The 21,769-nt window shown below is 39.4% G+C and overlaps 1 protein-coding gene across 1 annotated transcript in view; it reads right to left on the reverse strand.

Moving 5' to 3' along the window:
• The window catches only part of SERINC4 (serine incorporator 4), a 37,389-nt gene that overhangs the window by 11,030 nt on the left and 4,590 nt on the right, over positions 1–21,769 (reverse strand). Inside the window, exons 5-8 of the mRNA XM_018572784.1 lie at positions 17,307–17,400; positions 16,424–16,635; positions 12,511–12,606; positions 10,267–10,393 (exon numbers count right to left, since the gene is read on the reverse strand). Coding sequence (XP_018428286.1) covers positions 10,267–10,393; positions 12,511–12,606; positions 16,424–16,635; positions 17,307–17,400 — 529 coding nt within the window. The remainder of the gene's footprint in view (positions 1–10,266; positions 10,394–12,510; positions 12,607–16,423; positions 16,636–17,306; positions 17,401–21,769) is intronic.

Here is a 21,769-nt window from a genome sequence, read left to right on the forward strand (position 1 = left end):
TAAGAAATAAACACCTTTTAAACATATCTAGAGGGATTAATAAGTGTTTTTTTCTCTCTCCTAGAATTCCCCATCAGAAAAATCCCAGAGAAGCCCTACTCAACAAGCATAATAACGGCTCCTGTCATGAGTTTTGTCTACTCACTCATTTTTTTACTGCTGCTAGGCAAACAATAGCAAGGGTCTGAAAATGTCTTACATTTTCCTTTGAAGAGCTTGAGTCCCTAATAACCAAATGCCTAATTTACAAAATAATGTCTGCTATTCTGAGAGATCAAATCCCAACCATGGAACAGGTCTGACTTCTTTGGATAACATAAAATCTACAACTTAAAGTCACACTAAACTCAGGAACTAAATCTTAAAAATGCATTCAGGTCCCCTAACTATTAAAAAAAGCTTATTTGTGTATCACTCGGCTATAGATCCTCAAATCATCTCCAAATTGGTGCTGACACTGTCCTTTCTTCTGGAGGGTGGCTACTTTTGTTCCCCATGGTCCCTGTATGTATTTTATAGTATCCACCGCTCCAAGCTCACTCCTGTAATGGACTACAATCTCATGCTTAGTTTACAAATTTGTATTGAAATTATAGTCTATCACAGGAGTGAGCTTGGAGCGGTGGCTACTTTACAACCCACACAGGGACCATGGGGAACAAAAGTAGCCACCCTCCAGAAGGAAGGACAGTGTCAGCACCAATTCAGAGATGATTTAAGTATCCACATCTGAGTGATACACAAATAAGATACATTTTTGTTAATAGATATAGTACTTCAATGCGTTTTTAAGATTTAACTCCTGAGTTTAGTCTCCCTTAAAATATGACTCAAGTCACACTTTCTCTATTCCCTGCCCCCTACCTTTTTTCCCTCCCCCTTACTTCTCCCCTCTTTCCTTGCTTCTGCCCTTCTTCCCCCCACCATAACCCTCTTTTTATGCTGCTCATCTCTGTTCCATCTCCCACTGCCCCCACCCCCTTATCTGAAATCTATACCCAAAACCCACTCTCCCTTCTTGCAATCCTCCTCTTCTTACAGTTCTCTTCACATCCTGGCATGCAAATTGCATTTTCCCTTTCATTGAAGGGTTTGATTTCATGGGATGTATAGCATTCTCATAATATTCCTTTTGTATCATCTAGGAAGTGTGCTAACCCATACATATACCCAGACATTTCTCTTTGTATTGATAAATGCAAAAACCTTTAGTATAAAGCTATTGAAACAGTGACAAAATGAATAAACCTCGGCCCCAACAAGTAAAAGTGCTATTAACCTTGGCTTATTTAAGTGATAAATACTGTAATGGAAAAGGGCCAAATACTTGCTACATGTAATATAGTTACTGTGCCTTCTTAACAAACTTTAAACAATGACTGAGCACAGCATGACACAAACTTTATGTTAGTAAAACATCAAGTGTGAAAGAAAAGGCATCAGCACTATATTTGTAAAAGGAGTCCTGTAAAGTCAGATCTTTTGTCAGCAAAACTTTACTGAGGTTCTAGAAGCCCAGCCTCAATTAATACAATACAGAAATAACAGGATCTTATCCTTCTTAAAGATGAACTTTGCCCATATCACTAAAATAACAACAAATAAACCTTTAGAAATGTTTAGTAATGACAATCTACAAACAGATACTTCTAGGTAGTTGTCGACTTATAATTTTTTGCATACCTTATTTTTTTCCCCTCCCCTTTCTTCTCACAGTGGCCATTTTTGCTAAGGGCAGATTAATATATCTCCTTTTACTTCCTGGAACTCTGGCACATGTGACTAGGACATGTGATCATGCACATCACCTCATCTTAGGGAAAAGCCTTTCCCTAAGATCTCATGAGACTACAGATGAGATTTCCCAGCAATGCTCTGCTGATGTAATCTTACCAGGATGCAGTGCTTGGGCACATTACATCATTTGTGCCAAAACTGAAATTGTAAGTAAAATAAAAATATGTTTATTTAGCTAATGAGTGTAGGATGATTATATATCAGCATGCAGAGTTGTATGCTGATGTGATTTTTAGTCCAAGGCGGTAAAAATCCACTTTAGGTGCCAAAAATCGCATTTCCGGTGATCCCTCAAAGGGCAGATTCATCCCTAAAATACTGAGCAAACCATCAACACCAACCACAACCATTTTCAGGAAAATACCAGGCTTTATGTTTGTAACCAGTTAAGAGCACTTATGGCTTACATATAACTGCAATTAGGAACCCTGAAAAATGTATTACCTTGAAAAAGGAAAAAAGATGCAGTGACATCATCACTATGCTGTACATAGCCTGTGCAGATAGCAGAGCTGTGGTAGGTACCCAGATGCCCACTCCCCCACCCCACCCCACTATAGGCTGCTTGCAGAAAAATAAAGGATAAGCCGGGTACAAGACCAGTCAGGGAGCAGCAGTGATTGGTCTTTATTACAGGAAGTTCCTGCACAAAGAAAAAGTATCACGTTGGATTACTGCACGGATTTGGAAGAAATAGACAAAATAAACCATAATTCAAGTAAGAATACAAATATGTTTTGTATGTAGACAATATTTTCTTATCCGGTAGTTCAGCTTTAAAGGAGAACTATGGGGTTAAGGCTTTTCCCCATAGTTCTCCTTAGGGTGACGGGAGGACACAAACTGACGCTGCACTATACCGCGAGCTGCTGCTCGCGGTATACTGAGACGCCGTTGCTGAAGCAGATCCCGACAATTGTGCCGGGATCCGCCCAGCTGCGTGACTGACAGCTGGCTCTGCCTACCTAGAGGCAGAGCCAGCTGTACCCGCCCCCTCCCCCGTCCGTTTCGCCAGTCAGCGCTGGCGGATCGGAGCGGGGAATCCAGCCCCTCCCCCTGTCACGGCAGAGAGCCGTGACAGGATCGAGAGGTGAGCGAGCGCCGGTATGTGTTCGCTCACCTCCCGATCTACTGAGCCGATCTGTGACAGTCTCATTGTCACAGATCGGCTAGAACTATGAGGTGAGTTAAAAGCACTCACCTCATAGTTCTTCTTTAAGTCGATGGCAGAATGACCAATTTCTATTTACCAATCTTAGCGCTAAAGGTTTAAGACTACATTCTCATATCTATACCAAAATGCTATAATATGTAGAAAGATGAATGGAAAAAGTAAGTAAGATAAATGTAACAGCCAATAAAAACAAATGATGAATATATAGAGTATATTAGAAAAACAGGGAAAGGGTGTTTACAGAGCTTTCTTATATGAAGCAGATTGTTCAGGACTTATGGACAGGGCCTACCACAGGGTACAAAGGGTAGTTCTAATACTGCAAATGCTTACTCTGTTATGCTGTGTAGCTGCAATAAAGATGAAGAGGAGCGGTAAAATACCAAAGTATAATAAAAGGCTCACATCAGAGAGTTATGATAACTAAGAAGGAAACTTATTGACCGTACCACTTGTGAACCATAATTTAACCCAGGTTGGTAGTATATGCATAGCTCAGAATTTCAGTAACGTGATGGGCGAGGCATAATGAAATAAATGTTTCTGGGCAGTTCAGAATAAAAACTAAATGGCCACATATAGAATCATTTTCCATTTAGATAGAAGTGTGGACATATCCTTCAAGGCTTTCAAATAGGTTGATAAGTTATGGACAAGACTGAAAAGATAAAATACAGTACCAACAGAAAATAAAGATAAAAAAAAGTTTTTTTAAATAGAGCTGTTTCAGGCTTATTAGCCCTCAAGAGTGCAATATGGGTAACATGACTTGCACAAAATAAAGTATAAGAAGAAGCAACATTGGATAACCTGGTAATAATGCGATATGCCAAGACACTGTGGGGGTGATTTATCAAAACTGGAACAGACAGAAACTGGAGCAGTTGCCCATGGCAACCAATCAGCTTCTATCTTCAGTTTGTTCAGTTAAGATTTGAAAATGAAAGAGAGAAGCTGATTGGCTGCCATGCACAGCTGCTCCAGTTTTTGTCTGCTCCAGTTTTGTTAAACTGTCTTCTTGAAAAATTTGGTATTTAAATCTCAACACTTCTATCACAAATCCATAAACAAAAGTATGTTTTTCTTTTAAGGGACGTGCTCATTACAATAAAATATTTCTATTTTGACATAACTTGCACTGACAAGAGTTTAACCCCAAAACATTTTGGATACATGGATCATGAACTCATGGATATAGACCCTGAAATCGGATGCAGGCTTGGTACTGCTGTTAAGTCTATGTTCACACAAGCACTGGACACGAAAGAGCAGACATAGCTTAGCCTTCCTGTCAGTGCTGCTGGAGGAAGTCAATGAAGCAAATGGATTAGCACGACCATGCTGTGTACATGTGTAAGCACAGTGCAGACATCCCAACCTGCAAAACCTTATTTCAGGGAGGTTCCCGTCTCATTTCAGGGAGGTGCCCTTTCTGTTTTTTGGGGGTTTTTTTTTACAGCGGCCGTCGTCTCAATGTGATCAAGTGCCTGAAAAGTTAGCACACCCTTTTACAGCTATTGGCTTGAAGGTGCTTGGCAGGTGCGGATGATGCCAAGCACCCCATATTGGTGCCCATTTGAATCTTGCCTTAAGGAAACCATAGATATTACTTAATCTAGCCTATATTTGGCCTGTGTTGTCAAAAAGATGTACATTAGGATTACCCAAGCATGCGTGCGTGCTTGCTTACAAAAAAATTAATAATTATTATTATTAATATTGTTACACTTGAATTCATAATTATTCGCTTTGCCATTGCTATCTTTATGCCCAATATTATGCTGCTTGTCCAAAATGTTCTCTTTTTCAAATTTGCCAGTAGTATGGTTTTGACAAATACTCTGTAACACTGCAAACTAGGGATGTCCCAATACCGATAATAGCATCGGTATCGGGACCGATACAGGGCATTTTTTTTGTTCCTTCAGGCTGCCCAGAGGCACTGCGCGTGTTAGGGCCCCCTGGGCAGCCTGCCGGACAGCTAAATTAGGACTCCACATGGAGCTCTGCCCACAAGACCAGCAGTGACACTCGTGCTGCTCTCCCAACGAGCGCCGAATACGACAACACTGGCGTGAGGCACATCCTGAAGCACCTCATGAGGCAACAGGGATAGGACAGCCATCATCGAGCAGTAAGTTAAAGGGGCCTGTGCTTGGTTTAGAAGTGGGAGAAATTTAAATCTATTGCCTGCAGTGTATTGGGAATGTGTACTGAATATGTACTACACATAGAGTACACGGCAGCAATAGATTTACAATTATACCCTGCTAATATGAATAGGTTAAATGATCCATAGTACATAATATGTAGTTGTACTATGGATCATGATTTAACCTATTCATGTTAGCAGGAGATCATTGTAAATCTATTGCTGCAGTGTACTGTCTATGTAGCACATATACAGTACACATTCCCAATACACTGCCGGCAATAGATTTACAATTATCCCCTGCTAATATGAATAGGTTAAATGATCCATAGCAGTGGCGTAACAATCACAATAGCGACCCAGGCGGGGTCACTCTCAGGTGGGCTGTGTGGGATCTCAAGTGGGCTTTGCAAGCGGTGTAACTAGAAATCACAGGGCCCCATACAAAATTTTGCTATGGGGCCCTGTGATTTCTAGTTACACCCCTGATCCATAGTACAACAACATATTATGTACTATGGATCATGATTTAACCTATCCATGTTAGCAGGGGAGAATTGTAAATCTAATGGTGCAGACTGCAGTGTACTGGACGTGTGTGCTGTATGTGTGCAAAGGATCATGATTTAACCTATTCATGTTAGCAGGGCAGAATTGCGAGCGCCTCCCACAAGCTGAGCACCGAGACGCAAGGCAGCGATCCTGCCCAGCGCCGACTACAAGAGGCACCGTGTGAGGCAACAGGGATCGGAGTGAAACTGTGAGGGAGGGAAGTTGGGACAGGGCTGGCTATAAATCTATTGCTACATTGTACTGTATATGTAGTACATATATACAGCACACACGTCCAGTACACTGCAGTAATAGAGTTACATTTCTCCCCTGCTAACATGAATAGGTTAAATCATGATCCATAGTACAAACTACATATACAGCACATACTTCCAGTACACTGCAGTATTAGATGTATAATTTTCCCCTTCTAACATTAATAGGTTAAATCATGATCCATAGTACATAATATATAGTTGTACTATGGGTCATTTAACCTATTCATGTTAGGAGGGCAGAATTGTAACTCTATCGGATTTGTAGTTTCACTACAGCTGCGTGAAAGCAAATGCAAATGTTTTATTGTTCTAAAACAGTCTTAAATGAAAGTTCTTCATAATCATAAAGAAATTGGCCTAAAATCCTTAGTCTGTATTGTTTTAAAAAAATACCTGTCCCTTTAAGAAAAAGTATCGGTAATTGGTATCGGCAAGTACATGAGGGGAAGACCTTGTACTTGTACTTGGTCTTGAAAAAGTGGTATCTGGACATCCCTACTGTACACCTACCTTTTCCTAGGTTTTTACAACATTTCTCCTCTATTGCTTTTATTAGTTTTAGGTATTATATATAAAGCATTATTTTTAGCTGAAGGCCATACATAATGCACAAAATATGTGTTTTTTCAGAGGAACAGGCTCCCGCAAGTATGTGTAGTTACTACAGGTTTAACTGAAAGGACAACGCATCACTGAAGAGCTGTGACAGCAGGAAAAGAACAAAGACTTATGTGTCTTCCTTAAAGTAAACCATCACCCTCTTTTTATACCTTATATGATAATAATGCTCACCCCCAAATTTAATAAATTACATAACAATTTTTTTGTAAATACGTTTTTGTGGGTCCACTGTCCACAGACTGCTGGTATTGAAATGTCATATATCCCAGGGGTCTGTGGGCAACTGCGAGAGCACTGGGTGTAAACATGCTGCCAATCCTGCGCATGTGCACCCAGCGCTCTACCCGAGATTCATATTGTTTACACATTGCCATAGTAACAGCAACATGTAAATAATGTGATTCTGTGCGCAGATCACTGGTTGGGCATGGGCGGGAATGACGGCACACCCAATGAACTGTCTATGGAATCGTACTATTTACGCATTGCAGATACTATGGAAATGTGTAATCAATATCCCCGGGTAGAGTGCTAGCTGCACATGTGCTCAAAAGACCAGAAAGTGTCGCAAAAAAAATAGGATGTCCTTACTGACAATGGCAACTCAGGACAGAAGAACAGAAGAGGCACTAGGGAACTTGGATGGAACTCAAGATAACACAAGTCTCCATGGAAAGGTGAGTATAACTTTTACAATTAATGTAATAATATGTTTAATGTTGCCTTTTTAAATTTTCAGCCGTGGGGTGAAGTTCCTCTTTAACTCAAACAGATCAGATTAAAGTTTCTGCATTAGAAAAATAACAACTGTCTGACTGGTAGTTATGGGAACACAGATACATTTATTTCCTCCAGCTATAAATCATTCTAGTAGCAATGATATACTACTCCCAGGACCACACCTGTATTCTGCTTCACAAGAAAGACACTTTCCTCATTCTAATCATTTTATTGGGAGCATTCAAGCCTTTCATGGATGACCCTTCCTCCTTGTTAACTCGCAGCAGTAAAAAACTTGGCTGTGTAACAATTACAATGTGGTTAGAAACATTTACATCGGAATAGTCCCAACATATAACCATGAGTAGGTTTGCACAAGAGAACAGATATCCAAAGGACAGCTGCGGCTAGCCCTGTGTTTTCAGCTTCCAAGTTGCTGGCTTAATTGAAGAAGATATTCTGCATGCCTGGAGAACCAACAATTCCCCATGGTTCCCTTGCTGCTCTGCTCATGACCTTTCTGCGTTTCCACTCAAAGCTCAGTTAAGTATAGTAAACCGCATTATTTATAACAGCTGGCAATGCCTGGTGGCCCCATTCAGATACCATAAATATTATCATGTTTACAACAATCATACATGCTTCCTCCCCTTACATTCTTTGCCACATCCACAACAATGCATTTATTGAGTACAGAATAAGCCTGCAGCATCTTGTTGCATACAAAAAAAGTAGCACCTGTCCAAAGGATAACATTTGTTACATGTCTGCATAAAGTTTACCCACTATACATTCAGTTTTCCAACTCAGCACACACGTATCCATACAGGGATTTGGTTATTTAGATTTTCTTTGATCATTTATATCCTACTATATTATTATATCTATCTGTAGAACTATTTAGCTGTCTATCTTTCATTCATTTACCTATAGAGAAATACTGACAATGTATTGGGAGCCAGTTGAAATAAATGGGCTAACGACACACCCCAACGTGCCAAAAATGTGCATGTGACCCTATTTTGTAATACTTAAGGTATAGTAGATCCCATCCCACTCCTGACCGGTTTAAGAAGGTTGGGGGGTGCTGGAAGTGACAGCAAGTGACTTTTCGTGTATTACCTATTTTGTAATACAACACACCACCACACACTACCATTTGTTGCTTTGCATTGTGCGTCACCTTAGTGCATTGGGTTGCCATTAATACTGAAGGGTACTGCAACGCAGTATCACAAGTTATATGCATTACCATGACATGAAAATGTAAATGTGCCCTAAAGCCTAAGCTCTATTTTGGCTTGGTCAGTAAATAAGGAGTGGAACACATTTTTATTGTCCTGTCTGTGTCAGAAGGAAGGCTCAATACTCAACGAAATAAGGTGTGATATTTTATATCAGCTATTATCTGTTTTTTCTTATGACTATTTTTTTTTTTATTCAGAATTGGCATTACTACACAGATCAGCTAAATTTAGCTCAAGTCACAAAGATTATTGCATGGATTATCACTCCTTAAAGTGGAGCTTGCAGCTAAGTAGCAAGGTCCTTTTGTTCAAGGTGCCCCCCTCCCTAAACGGTTAGATGAATAGTGCAAAAAAAAAAAAAACCTGTAGGGGAAAAAAGTTAGAAAATATACTTACCTTCTCCTGACTTGCACCCACAGAGCCAAGGCAAGGGTGACACTCCTCCTTCTTCTGGTAAAATCTCAGAGAATGTGTCTTCTCATGAGATTGGTGCTACTCATCATTCACCAGAATCTCCACAGCAGAAGGACAACATCACCCCTTGCACTACGGAAGTCAGGGAAAGGTAACTATATTATCTAACTTGATTTAGATAATGTTATTACCTAACCACCCACAGGTAGTTTTTGCACTTTCAATCAGAGTTTAAGGAAGGGATGGGTGGGCACCTTAAGGGCTCTTTCACACGTGTGCTGAGCATTTAATGACAGAGCAATGCTGATTAACGCACTTATAGTGTTAGCAAGGCATCAGCAGGTGTTTTCAGGGCATTAGGGAGGTGTCAAAAACGCTTGCAAAATGCCCTGCAAGTAGGGGAGGGTAAAGTGATGTAGTAAAGGGAAGTGACCAGCAGGAGTCGCAGTAGCTGGGCAGAACTGGGTCAAGGCATCTGCAGCTGGTCTCTCCTCTCACTCTCTGATTTCCCAGTGTTTTTTCGCGGCTTGCAAAGCCTCCTGTACTTCTCCTGAACGCGCGTGCAATGCTTCATGAATACCTGAAAGCCGATTTAGGGCGCGTTAACCAATAGACTTCAATGGAGGCATTATTCCAGCGCCAATGCCTCCAGAACGCAACATGCAATCTATTTTTTGACGCACCTCGACGCTAACGCCTGCGTGTGTACTGTACTGGGCGGTTCCCATTGTTTTATCCAACATAGACTTTAATAGACAGCAGAGAGGTGTTAAAAACGTCTGATTAATGCCGCACGTGTGAAAGAGCCTTAAATTTCACTTTAAAATACCACTAGCTTTGGAGTGGCAATAACTGTGAGATAAAAGTTAGTCTTATCAGTCTTCGAGAATTGAGCCTATAGCCATTAACTTTACTAGAAGCCATAATAATAACCAATATGTTTATCCGTGAAAATACAAAGAGAGAAACAAAAATCAATGAAACATAGAATTAAAGCCAGTGCCTTTAAGGTTGGGAACTGCCATTCTATCAACAATGAATATAAAGAAACTCTGCTCTTTACTAAAGATTTTGAATGAGAGAAAATTAAGGATTGCCTTTCTGTAATATTGACAGGACTGCTGAATACGTACTAGTAATAAAACCTAGCTTTTTACATTTACATTCCAATACAAAATGCACATTGCTACTGAAAGACGGCTGCAACTTCTTTGTCAATAAATATCTATATTGGAGATGAGCAATCACCTGCTTTTGTTTCATTTGGTATTTTTATGTTTTGGCGTGGATTGAAAGAAAATATGTACTTACCACGCAAACAAGACACACACATACATGATGACTGTCCCAATAATGGCAATTGAAGTGTCTTCAGTCTGAAGTCCATCCCTGCTTATACTTGGAATGCACACTGTGATATTCTGCCCCCGAAACTGAACTGCAAGACACACAAAGCCGAAAGCAGTGAAATTAGAAAATGACATATATGGTGAGGAAATAGGTCAAATACAGACAGAACTGTTTAGCAATATAAAGAGCAATTCAATAACCTACAGCTGCCAATCAGACCTCATAATTCTGTAACTTTGGTAAATTAAATGTAATTGGTTGCTATGAACTATTTCACTCTGAATATCATTATTACTCTTTTATCTGCCATATTAAGGTAATTCTCAGATGTACTAAAGTAATAGTGACTGACAGTCACCATAGTACAAGTAGCATAGATACTTTTTGATCTAGCATATTGATCCGACTAAGGATCAATATGCCAGGATGAATGACCTCCTTATTGCTGACACTATAGGCAGACCAATCCAATCACTCCACCCTTTGTACATTGCTGTCTCCTGCTAGCAGGTTCTATACCTCAGACACTTCTTTGTAAGGCAATGGAGTAAGTCTTGTTGAAGCACAAAGTGATGGTATATTTAAGATTATTGGACGTATGAATAAGGAATAAAATGATTGTAGTCAGTATAAACCCTTAAGGCCTTATTTACAGGGGATGATGAGCTGCGTCGCGTTACCATCCATTTTTTTAACGGATGGTAAAGCAAGGGGAACGAAAAATGAATGGTGTGAATGGGGACAGTTCACACCACAGTATTGCCTTGCGTTGCCATATGTTGCGCTGAAAAAAAAGTAGAGCCTGCATTGCAATAAAAACGTGCGCAAACGCAATGCATTGCCAGCAAATACAGTGAAGTATGTCCACTCAAAACATGTTATTTCACATAAATTTTACCAAAAAAGGAGGAAAAAAGAAAAAAACGCAAGGTATCGGAAGGTACAATCGCAAGTCAAAGGATCCTCCAAATACTTACCATTTTTGGTGTGCATACACCCTTAAAGTATACCTCCATCTTCGGGCAAAAAGCATGAATACCATATGAAAAAACAACAAAAACATTTACTGTTGCTAATTTTCTGTGTGCAGATTAGCATTTTCATAACAAATGCTTCTTACTGCATTAGAATGTGCCAACGCAACATTCTGAAGTCTCAGATGCAATATCTCCCCATCTGACAGTGCTAAGGGGATGAGTTGTCTTTGGGAGAAACAGATGTGGCTGATTGTAGTTAGATAAAGCTCTAGGTTAGAAATATATTTTCTCTTTCAAGCAAAGCGTAGAGAACCCTCCCTTGCAGTTTCAAGAAGGCAGATCTGCAAGACCCTAAACCATCAGCAGTGACAAAGGGTTAACAGATTTGGACATTTGTCCCATGCATATTGCATCAGGTATTATGGGAGCAAGCATATGCCAACTGCATACAATGTGGCCTTTATATGACCATATTGTCTCTACTGGCAAGAGACATGCCCATTAATGTTTATATACTGTATATGAAACTATAATACCTACTTATTTTGAAACAATGGGACATTTTTTTTGTCTTTTGTAAAAAGCTAGTGTTATAAAAATAGGTCTGAGAAAAGCAAAATTAAAGAAATACACACAGAAAGGAAAGCACTGTTATTAAACAGTAATAGAGGATTAAAAATAGTGATAGCAAGCGGAGACGTAGTAGATTGGATTTTACATTTGCGATGTTTTATACAAAAATATATATTTTTGAACACTTAACTAATCACAGAAACAACAGAATACAATACAAGCTAAGAAATGGTGATGGAAAGCAACTAAATGTCAGAAAGCAGACACATGTCTACAAACAGAAAGGGATTCAAGCGGGCATTTTAGACTCAAAGTAGGAAAATGGAAGAGATGAAAAGACAAACTTGTTTTGTTTATTGTGAGCTTGTCATGTAAGAGAATGACCGTGTTCCATTATAATGTGGTGACAATGACTGTTTGATCTATTTGGGAGACTTTGATATAAAACCTCTATGGTGAAAACAAGCCCCATTATTGATGGAGCCTAATAGACTCAGCACTGCACTGTGATCTCACACCGGCTCATAGAGCCACACTGACAGCTCCAGAATGCAAAGGTTCAGCTCAGGACACAGCTAGTATATCAATATATGAAACCACAATGACAGTGATTGAAATGCTTTGTTCTCTACAACATCATCACTTTTTCACTGACCTCTTTCTGGAGGTCGGCTGGAAAGAGCTGAAAATGTAAGGTATGTGACATAGCAACTGATGATGGAGGCTTGAAGCAATCCAGAACGAGGTTGTTCTAGAAAACAAGAAATAAGGTTATAGAAATATTCAGCTGATGGAAAGATCTCATTGACATAAATTAAAACACACATGTTTTGCTTCCCTGTTAACATGGTGCAAAGACAAAGGGGTTGATTTACTAAAGGCAAATAGGCTGTTCGCTTTGCAAGGGAATTTTGCCATAGCTTAGTGAATGAGGTGAAGCTCTGCTGACTTCCATCATCCAATCATGTGCAAGCAAAAATAAATTTCCTTGTGCATAATTGGGTATCCTTAGCAAAGTGAATTTTCCCCACATTCACAAAGCTAAAGGAAGATTCCCCTGCAAAGAAAAAATCCAAGTGGAAAACCAAATCACTTCTAGTAAATCAACCCCACAGAATCAATGAAAGTCATAACAAACAATCTCCAGAAACCATTAGTGGTGAGAATAACCCAGGGAATGAATCCAAGTGATGCTTATGGTGTCGGGAAAGAGTTTTTTCTGATGTAGATAAATAGGCAACTAGATGTCATTTAATATCAATACTCTGCCAAGTTTATGATAAAGTCATCATAACAAAAGTGCCATTTTCTTAAACCTTTCTAACAATGATGCAGAGTGTTTTATAATAAAAAATAAGTAAAGCAGAAAAAAAAGAGTTAATGTGTGTTATCCTCTAAGTACATAAGTATTGCAATCTTTAAAAGCAGTTTAGGCTTCTTCATAAAGCAAAACATGTAACATCCTAATGAATGCTGATTTTAGATTGGTTCCTACTAGATGTAATGTACGTCAGTGCTCTCTGCAAAACGATATTAAATACAACCACAGAAAGCCTATAATATTCTATTTTATTCCGTTAGGCCATATCAAAGCCTCAGCAACATATTCTGGCGGCTTCTTGACCATGGGGGATACAAACATCAAAGTAAGATGATACTCAAAGTCCCTTTTGGTACAAATGTCAAGATACAAGAATACCATTCACATGCTAAGTAGACAAAGTCATGACCTCACATGGCCTCGCTATATGATCTATGCCAATTGAATTACTAGAGGGGGTAGGAGAGAGCTGACGGCCCGTTTATTTAGTTGATGGTCAAAGGGCAATCAATCTTTAGATGGGACCAAACAACATTTAGCATAGCTGCCAGACTGGAACACATGCAGAGTGTATTGCTGGCAAGCTGTTATTTTTTCACAGCATAAAATCTTAAAGTTTCTTCAAGAGTGTGCACATGTATTGTAACAGAAATTCAAGACCTTGAGACCTAACTGAATCCATATTCTAACTTCAAAAATTGATGCAAACTTTTAGAATGGAGGCTACAATTCGCACAGGCTCATCAAAATTGGACAATAGAAGATTGGAAAAACGTTGCCTGGTCTTATGAGTCTCGATTTCAGCTGCGACGTTCGGATGGTTGGGTCAGAATTTGGCATAAACAACATGAAAGCAAGGATCCACCCTGCCTTGTATCAACGGTTCAGGCTGGTAGTGGTGGTGTAATGGTGTGGGGGTGATGCTATTTTCTTTGGGCCTGTGATGCTATTTGTCAATATGGACCAAACTCTCTAAGGAATGTTTCCATCACCTTGTTGAATCTAGTTCTGAAGGCAAAATGGGGTCCAACCCGGTAGTAGCAAGGTGTACCTAATAAAGTGGTCGGTGAGTGTACATCCATGATACACTAGTTATTGGTTTATTGCAAGAATTAAAGTGCAAGTGTGAAGAACACACAATTTAGAGTATGGCTGTGCCTGTACATGATGCTCACTCTTCCATAAAAAGTGAAAACTGTCTCTGAAAACTATAAGCTATAACAATTTTAGGGCTTGTGTTGACGGGCTTTGGGTTTGTGTAGATGATGTCAGTTTGAGACACTTCTGAAATAATTCACAATTCATTGGTAGGTGCATTTGACCTGCAGCAGACCTCCTTCTGACCTGCATTAAGCAGGTTTTGCATCCCCCTAGATTTGCAAATCCTGTTTAAGCAAATAAAAGCCTATTAACACAGGCCCTTTTTCTGTTTGTCCATTACCTATACCAATGACAAGGGTTGGCATGCCCCAGTCTGGCTGCTTTTGGCTGAATCAGCAGCAATCTTATCGATATGCATGGAAACACTGCTGGCTGTATGCTCTCAGGGTAAATACAATGGATAGGTCAGAAAATATGTCACAATTGCTGTTGTTAAAATAAATTGGTGCTGGCCTTCTCCTCCTCTAGCTTTAACAATATAACTGCACTATTTAAAAAGCAAAGATGGAGATGTTTGAAATTACTAAATAAAATCTTGTTTTTCCCTGCAGTAATTGACATCTTCACAAACTATGTATTTCTGCCCACTTCTCCAGTTCATCATCCAGGTTGGGCATGAGCATGCAAACTCCTAAAGTTTCATGGAAGCTTAGCTCCTATTCTTAGCTCAGACCTTCTTAGGTACACCACACTGGGAGAAGGAGTGGCTAGGCATAGGAATCAATATATTAATTGTGTACCAGACAATAAGGAGCATGGAGATGAAATAAAATAGTAAGCATTTTTATAGAAAGTTTCAGGGTTTTTTTTTAAGATTATTTAACAGTTCAAGGTATAATAAATTATGTTTTGTAGAGTTATTATTATTATCATTCACAAATAATTCACTGGTTTAAAACTACACCTACCTCTTAGTCTATAATTGGATTATAAATAGACACAATATAAGTGGTTAGGTCAGCCAGCAACCTATAAAGTGGCTACTTTTGTGCTGGTATATCAGAATGCATGCACCAGGATATCTACCTGGGTAGTAAATATGGTGTTGCCAACAGAAGCCAATGAAAAAGGTACTTTTTTTTAAGAGCAACTTTTCTATACTTAACAAAAGAATCAGAGATAACCGCAATATAAATAATGACAGAGAGATAGTTGTTCAACAGATAGTCACAATGTAATCATAATTTATGACAGCCAGGCTTAAACAATATGGCTAATGGTGCAAAGTGCAGTAACCAAAAGTAAGAAATTGATTTTAAATGATCTTTCCTAAAGTGAACCTGTCACCTCTTCCTCTTTTCAGGGCACTCCACTGCCCTGTTTACCTGCCAGAGCCCTGAGTAAATAGTCCTGATCAAAAATCAATCTTCAATTTGACCATAACGATAAGAAAGTCGAACGAATGTTTCAAAATTGATTTTGTTCCTTCGAAATTCTAACTGTGTTTACCCTACTTAACCTCCCTGGTGGTATTCCTGAGTGTGGCTCGGGGTTAATTTTCAGCATCAATAGCGGTAACCCCGGGCCACACTCGGGATTGCACAAAAGTGTCACTTACCTTGTCCCTACGAGCCCGCGGTGTCCTCCGCTGTACGTGGCCGGCCAATACCGGCATCTGAGTTTCAGTTTAGTTTTTGGCGTCACAGCGGGGGGCAGAGCCGGCGGGAAATTCAAAAGTGAAAACATGCAATATACACAGAATACACACAATACAATCTAATCTGCTATGATTACATTTATGTATCAAACCATTTCACTTCAATTTTGTTCCTAAAGCTTTGTCCAGTGCCCTACCTGCACTTCTACTGTTCTTTCTGCCTGGAAACTTGAGAACGTCCATGGCATCCAAAAAGCGTCCCTTTAGGTCAAAAGCGGTTTTAGACCAGGTAGAAAACAGTGATAGTAAATTAGAATCACTTGCAGAATATCTATAACGCAGGGGATAAGTTATCCGGTGAGCCTGTTAATTTGCCTTTACAATTTCATTAGTAGTTATGTGCTAATGCTCTTTGCTTTCATTTACTTCAATGAATAGGTGCTGAAGATACTCAGACAGATGCAATGTACACAGTAGAGAAAGACTTACTGAGCTGTACACAAGGTGTGATTGAAATGAAGGACATGATTACACACAGGAAGATGTTAATACTAATGAGTCCTTTGTTCTGTAGGCAGCCAGCTGGATGGGTGAAGTACTTGTACAGGAAATAGAAGGCCAGGGAGGCAATGGAATAGAAGAGAAGAGTGGTGACAAGGGCAGCTATATACCAGCGTTTGTCTTTAGAAGCACCGGTCAGCCTGGAAGAAAAAGAAGACACCAGAAAATCTACTCAACAGAATAGGCTTTGTAGTACCATTTATTTCACATATTAATACGGGAAATGGTTATGAGCGTTTATCCATGTTATCCACCAATCAACAACAAAGGACAATGCAAGCAGTAGCATTGCATATTTTTGTGAGTACTCTACAACTGTGAGTACAGGTAATATATTATTATTAACAAGGTCAACATGTTAGGGTAAAAAATGACATTTTCAATTGGAGGTATTTATGGTGTCATGGCTGAAATCCATGCTAATCGATGCCACCTATGTCCTCACCATTTATATATAGTACACTGATGAGCCACAAATGAGCAAAATTGCTGTAACTGTGTTACATCACAGATCCCTACACAGTGATGGTCTGTTATACAGAAACAGTGGGCACTGTGCAGGAAATAGGACCTGCAATATAGATCCAGAATTTAGTATTTACTTTCCATTATCTTTGTTAACTTTTAGACTCAAATGTGGATTTTAAACCTGGCATTTGCCTCCTAAATGCCATTCAGAAACAGATAAATTGTAGCAAGAAGGTAAGCAAAGAGAAAAAAGCTGACGTGTTTCTGGCACCATGCCAATACTGCCCTCAAGTGGTGATTGAATCTATCACATACTATTATGGGAGTAATAAGAAAATCTCACCAGTTCTTGTTCCAAGTGTGAGCAAAAGCTGTTATCAGTATTAGTTGAATGAGGACAAAGGAGAAACCGCCAAATATACCAATATAGTGCCACACTGCAGAGACAAAAATAAGAGTGCATTGTTTTTGTTTGGGTGGGATGTAATACTAGAACTCGTTTTATACTCACTAATGTGGAATCCATACTGTGATGGCATATATATAGAACTCGTCTTTCTTTTTATTTCATTGTAGACATACCTATCTGACAACATTAATGTGGTTACTCAATGGGCCTCTGATTGGGCCCTCTCCATGCCCTGATTCTGTCAACTCCCACTCTACGGCCCACTATTGTAAATAATGGTTCTCTACTGATGGAGCCTGCCCCCTGTCTGAACAAGGCCTAATAAGTGCCAGTGCCTCCAATCAATTGAGTCTTGTGCATAACAAGTGCAGTTCTAATTGAAAAAATCTGTCAGTTACAATAGACAATAATCCACATAGTATTGTATATTTTAGAGCCCATATATTGAATAGTAGCAACAAGTAACGTCCAGTGAACTATAATATTTTCCAGACAGTGACATTAATACTTTGCACAGTCCTCACTGCTACATCAACTTCCAATATGTTGCATGTTGTATAACTTAGCACTCACGTTGTAGCGCTGTCCTACTCTTAAAGGGGAATTTATCAAAACTGGAGCAGACAAAATCTGGAGCAGCTGTGCATGGCAACCAATCAGCTTCTCTCTTTCATTCTCAAATCTTAACTGAGCAAACTGAAGAGAGAACCTGATTGGCTGCCAGCTGCTCCAGATTATATCTGCTCCAATATTGATAAATTCCCCCCTCAGTCTTTATTGGCTCTGCTTCTTTGCTTTATTTCTCTCCATTCAGCCCCCTTTGTTCCCACTAACAACAATTGATTTTTTATTATATTTCTTCATCTCGCATTTTCTCATTTTAACTCAGGTCAACCGCCTCACTCATTATGATAGGCACTACATAACTTCTTCTGCCTGTTGCAGTCATTGCCATGGAAACAGATTCTCTCTCATTTCTCATCATCATCTGGGAAAAAGCTTCAGCCAATCTGTACACTCCCTCCAATCCGCCCGTGCTAAGGCCATGCTTCAGTCACCAAAAGGTTCAATTATCTGACCATCCAGTAAATTAAAGCAGGCATGAAACATCACAGAGCATGCCTATGTATCGTCACTTACAGGACTCTAAAAGCAGGGCCAAGTCTATTCTGAAAAGAATGTACAGATAAACCATATACAAATAAATCATGTTAAGTCAATGGAGTAAAACGCACAGGGTATCTAAAAGCCAGTACGTTAATAGGGCCATTAAAGCTGAAAAGAAAACTGCACATTATTTATTGCATACCACATTAAATACATTTCACATCTATTTATATAAAATTCCCACACCTGCAGAGAAATTGAGATTCTCTACATGTGTAACATATTCATTTATATTAGCTGCCAGTTTAGGTAAAATTAATTTTATATAACTCACCTTGTGGTTTATTTTCAGTCACCCTTTAAATTGAATGAATAGTGTTTTTATATGTTTTTATTCCTCATTCTATTGTGATCCTAATAAATACATTTATTAAAAATGGTTTAATTTTCTTTTATCCAGTAAATATTAAATACTGCACATCATGGATAGTTTAATGTAGTGCTGTGAAACAATTCTAAGGTGCAAAAAGCTCAGATTTAGAGACTGCAGAGAAAGTCATAAAGGATGGCTACCCTTGCCCCATCAGGGACTGGCCAACCAAGCCAGTTATATACAAGTAACTGGAAGTGTTGGATATTCTTATTAGAAAACACATCATGTGTAACAAACTAAGCAACATAGATGTGTCCAAAACAAATTCTTATGAATAAAATGAAGAATTTGTGTAAAATTATATAAACTACAGCTCAAAAGCTTATACACTTATTACAACTGACTAGAAGCCATTATACTTACCCTTTAAATCACGTAAAGGCAAACTTCTATAAAAGTGTCAATGAAAATAGGAACCCATCCATAGTAACTTTCAGAGGCACTGAGTAATGTATGTGAACACTTTTATTTTCCTGTGTAAATCTTCCATTGTAGTTAAAGATATTCTATTCTAGTGTAAGTTGTTAATCCTCTGCAATGTCTTTAATGTATTGGAACAGCACTGTAGTTCTCATAAAGTATTCATGTCCTCAAGACTAAACTCCTAAATACTTTTCCAGAGATTAAGCACCGGGAGTCCAGTGCCCCCCAGTGACACAATTATGTAGCTGATTACAGTAGCTGGAAATAGCTTAGCTCAGTCACTGCAACTGAAAATTAGAACATAATAGTAATTGAGCATAAACACATTAAACTGCTCTGAACTTTTTTTTCTCTGGAAAGTTCTGAAGCAAATTAAAGTACAGTTTATATTCTGGACACAGCTCACAGTATAAAAATTTTATATAATTAACTGCAATTCAGAAATCATTTGATATCATTTATAACTAGCTGACAGATTTAAAATAAAGTACAAGATATAGTGCCTGGAATATATCATGGTTCCGTTGCTTTAGCACTCATTTTCTTTCCAGTTCATCAGTCCAAGTTCATTCTTGTCTCACCGACAGATTCTTGGGCTTGACAGCCTATTCTTTTAAACAGCCACTAATCTTAAAGTAAAGACCTATCAATGTGATAAAGCATCTTGAAGCATCCCAAAAATCAATATAAAAGTTCCAATACTATAGAAGATTTAAAGATGAATTTCATTGTATGCAGTACATTAGCTGCCAAATTACTGTTAACTGAACATTTATAATAGGGTCAGCCCACTCAAAACTGATGGATGTTGGTGGGATAATTCACCCACTGGCATTTTATATCTCTTTGGGACTTGGTGAGAACTTTCTTTTAAAGTTCCAGGCTCTTCAGCTTTCCACCACCACGTTAAAACAAAATATCACATTTGGTTGGACTGACCCTGAGGAATAAAAAATATGCAGACTGATAACAACCTTAGTTTTTTATTCCTGTGTATATTCTAGCCTTGTATGCATAGTTGCATACACATATTTAAGTCCCTTATATTCCTCGAATCATAACAAAGTCCCCAAAAAAGGGGTCAATGTTTCTTTTAGCATCAGAATTTTAGCTGTATTTTTGATACATCAAATTAGAAAATGGAGGTAAGACTCACTTTAATTGATATATGTAACCATAAGAGTTCATGAGACATTTAAGAGGCGGGTGGGAAATCTAATCCAGTGGTACCTGCGTGACAGGTTCCCTTTACCGGATTGGTGGATGGTTGGTGTGGGGGCTCCTGGGAGTTCCGCCTGGCCTGAGGGTTTTTCACAGAGTGGGACAGTACCAAAGAAATTGTCTGGGTACCACTGGGCACATGTACAGCCCTTTAAAGACTGAGCGTCAGTCATGTTGGAATGTGAAAAGTACAAAGTATAAGCTGAACCATAGCCCCCATCAGGAGCTACTCTATAGGGTTGTCTTGTTACCTTGTAAAGTGTAAGACTTTTGCCAGGAGTCTAGCTTGGTGTAGGAGAAGTAATGGTTTGAGATGTAATCTCATTTAGACTGTATACAGTGTATAATGCCAGCTTTGACGGCCCGTTCACACCAGTTGCAGTGCGTTTTCCGGGCCGATTCTGGCCAGAACGCACTGCCTCGCATTGCGGCCGGCTCATTTTTAGTGGGGCAGGAGGGGGTGTGACGGGCCATTGAAGTGAATGGCACAGTAGCCACGCCCTCCGGCCGCAATGCGATTGCTTGCCCGGGATCGCAAGGCACATTGTGCCTGCGCTCCAGTCCGGTGCGATCAAAATGCTATTTTGATCGCACCGGACCGCAGGCACAATATTCCTTGGCGTGGCTGTGACTGTGACAAGACCAGACAAATCAGCAGCAGTGGGCATACTCGCTAGAAAAGTCACAGCACCCTGTCAGCATGACTGGAGCGCAGTAAAGAGGGTAATACAATACTTAAAAAGAACAATTCAGATGAAGCTACGACTGCCAGCAACATCACATCCAAAACTAGTTGGATATGCGGATGCTGATTGGGCCAGAGACTGCACAGACCGCAAATCCACAAGTGGTTACATCTTCCAATACGGAGAAGGAACCATAAGTTGGTCTAGCAAAAAGAAAACAACTGAAGCTCACACTGAAGCTGAATACATAGCAGCAGCAAATGCTTGCCAAGAAGTAATGTGGATTTGCCAGCTTTTAATGGACATGGGTATAGACAGGTCAAACCCCATCCCAATCTTTGAAAACAACCAGAAATGTATAAAGCTGACACAATCAGAAAGGGTCAACCCTAGAATCAAGCACATCAAAGTGAAGCATCATCTGTTAAGGGACACTCAAAAGCAAGCTATTATCGACGTTCAATATTGAACATCAGAAAAATATGACTGCGGATGCACTCACCAAGCCATTGCCAAAGGATCGTCAC

This window comes from Nanorana parkeri, unplaced genomic scaffold (assembly GCF_000935625.1).
Source record: "Nanorana parkeri isolate BGI_ZX_2015 unplaced genomic scaffold, ASM93562v1 scaffold2134, whole genome shotgun sequence".
NCBI classification, from domain to species: domain Eukaryota; kingdom Metazoa; phylum Chordata; class Amphibia; order Anura; family Dicroglossidae; genus Nanorana; species Nanorana parkeri.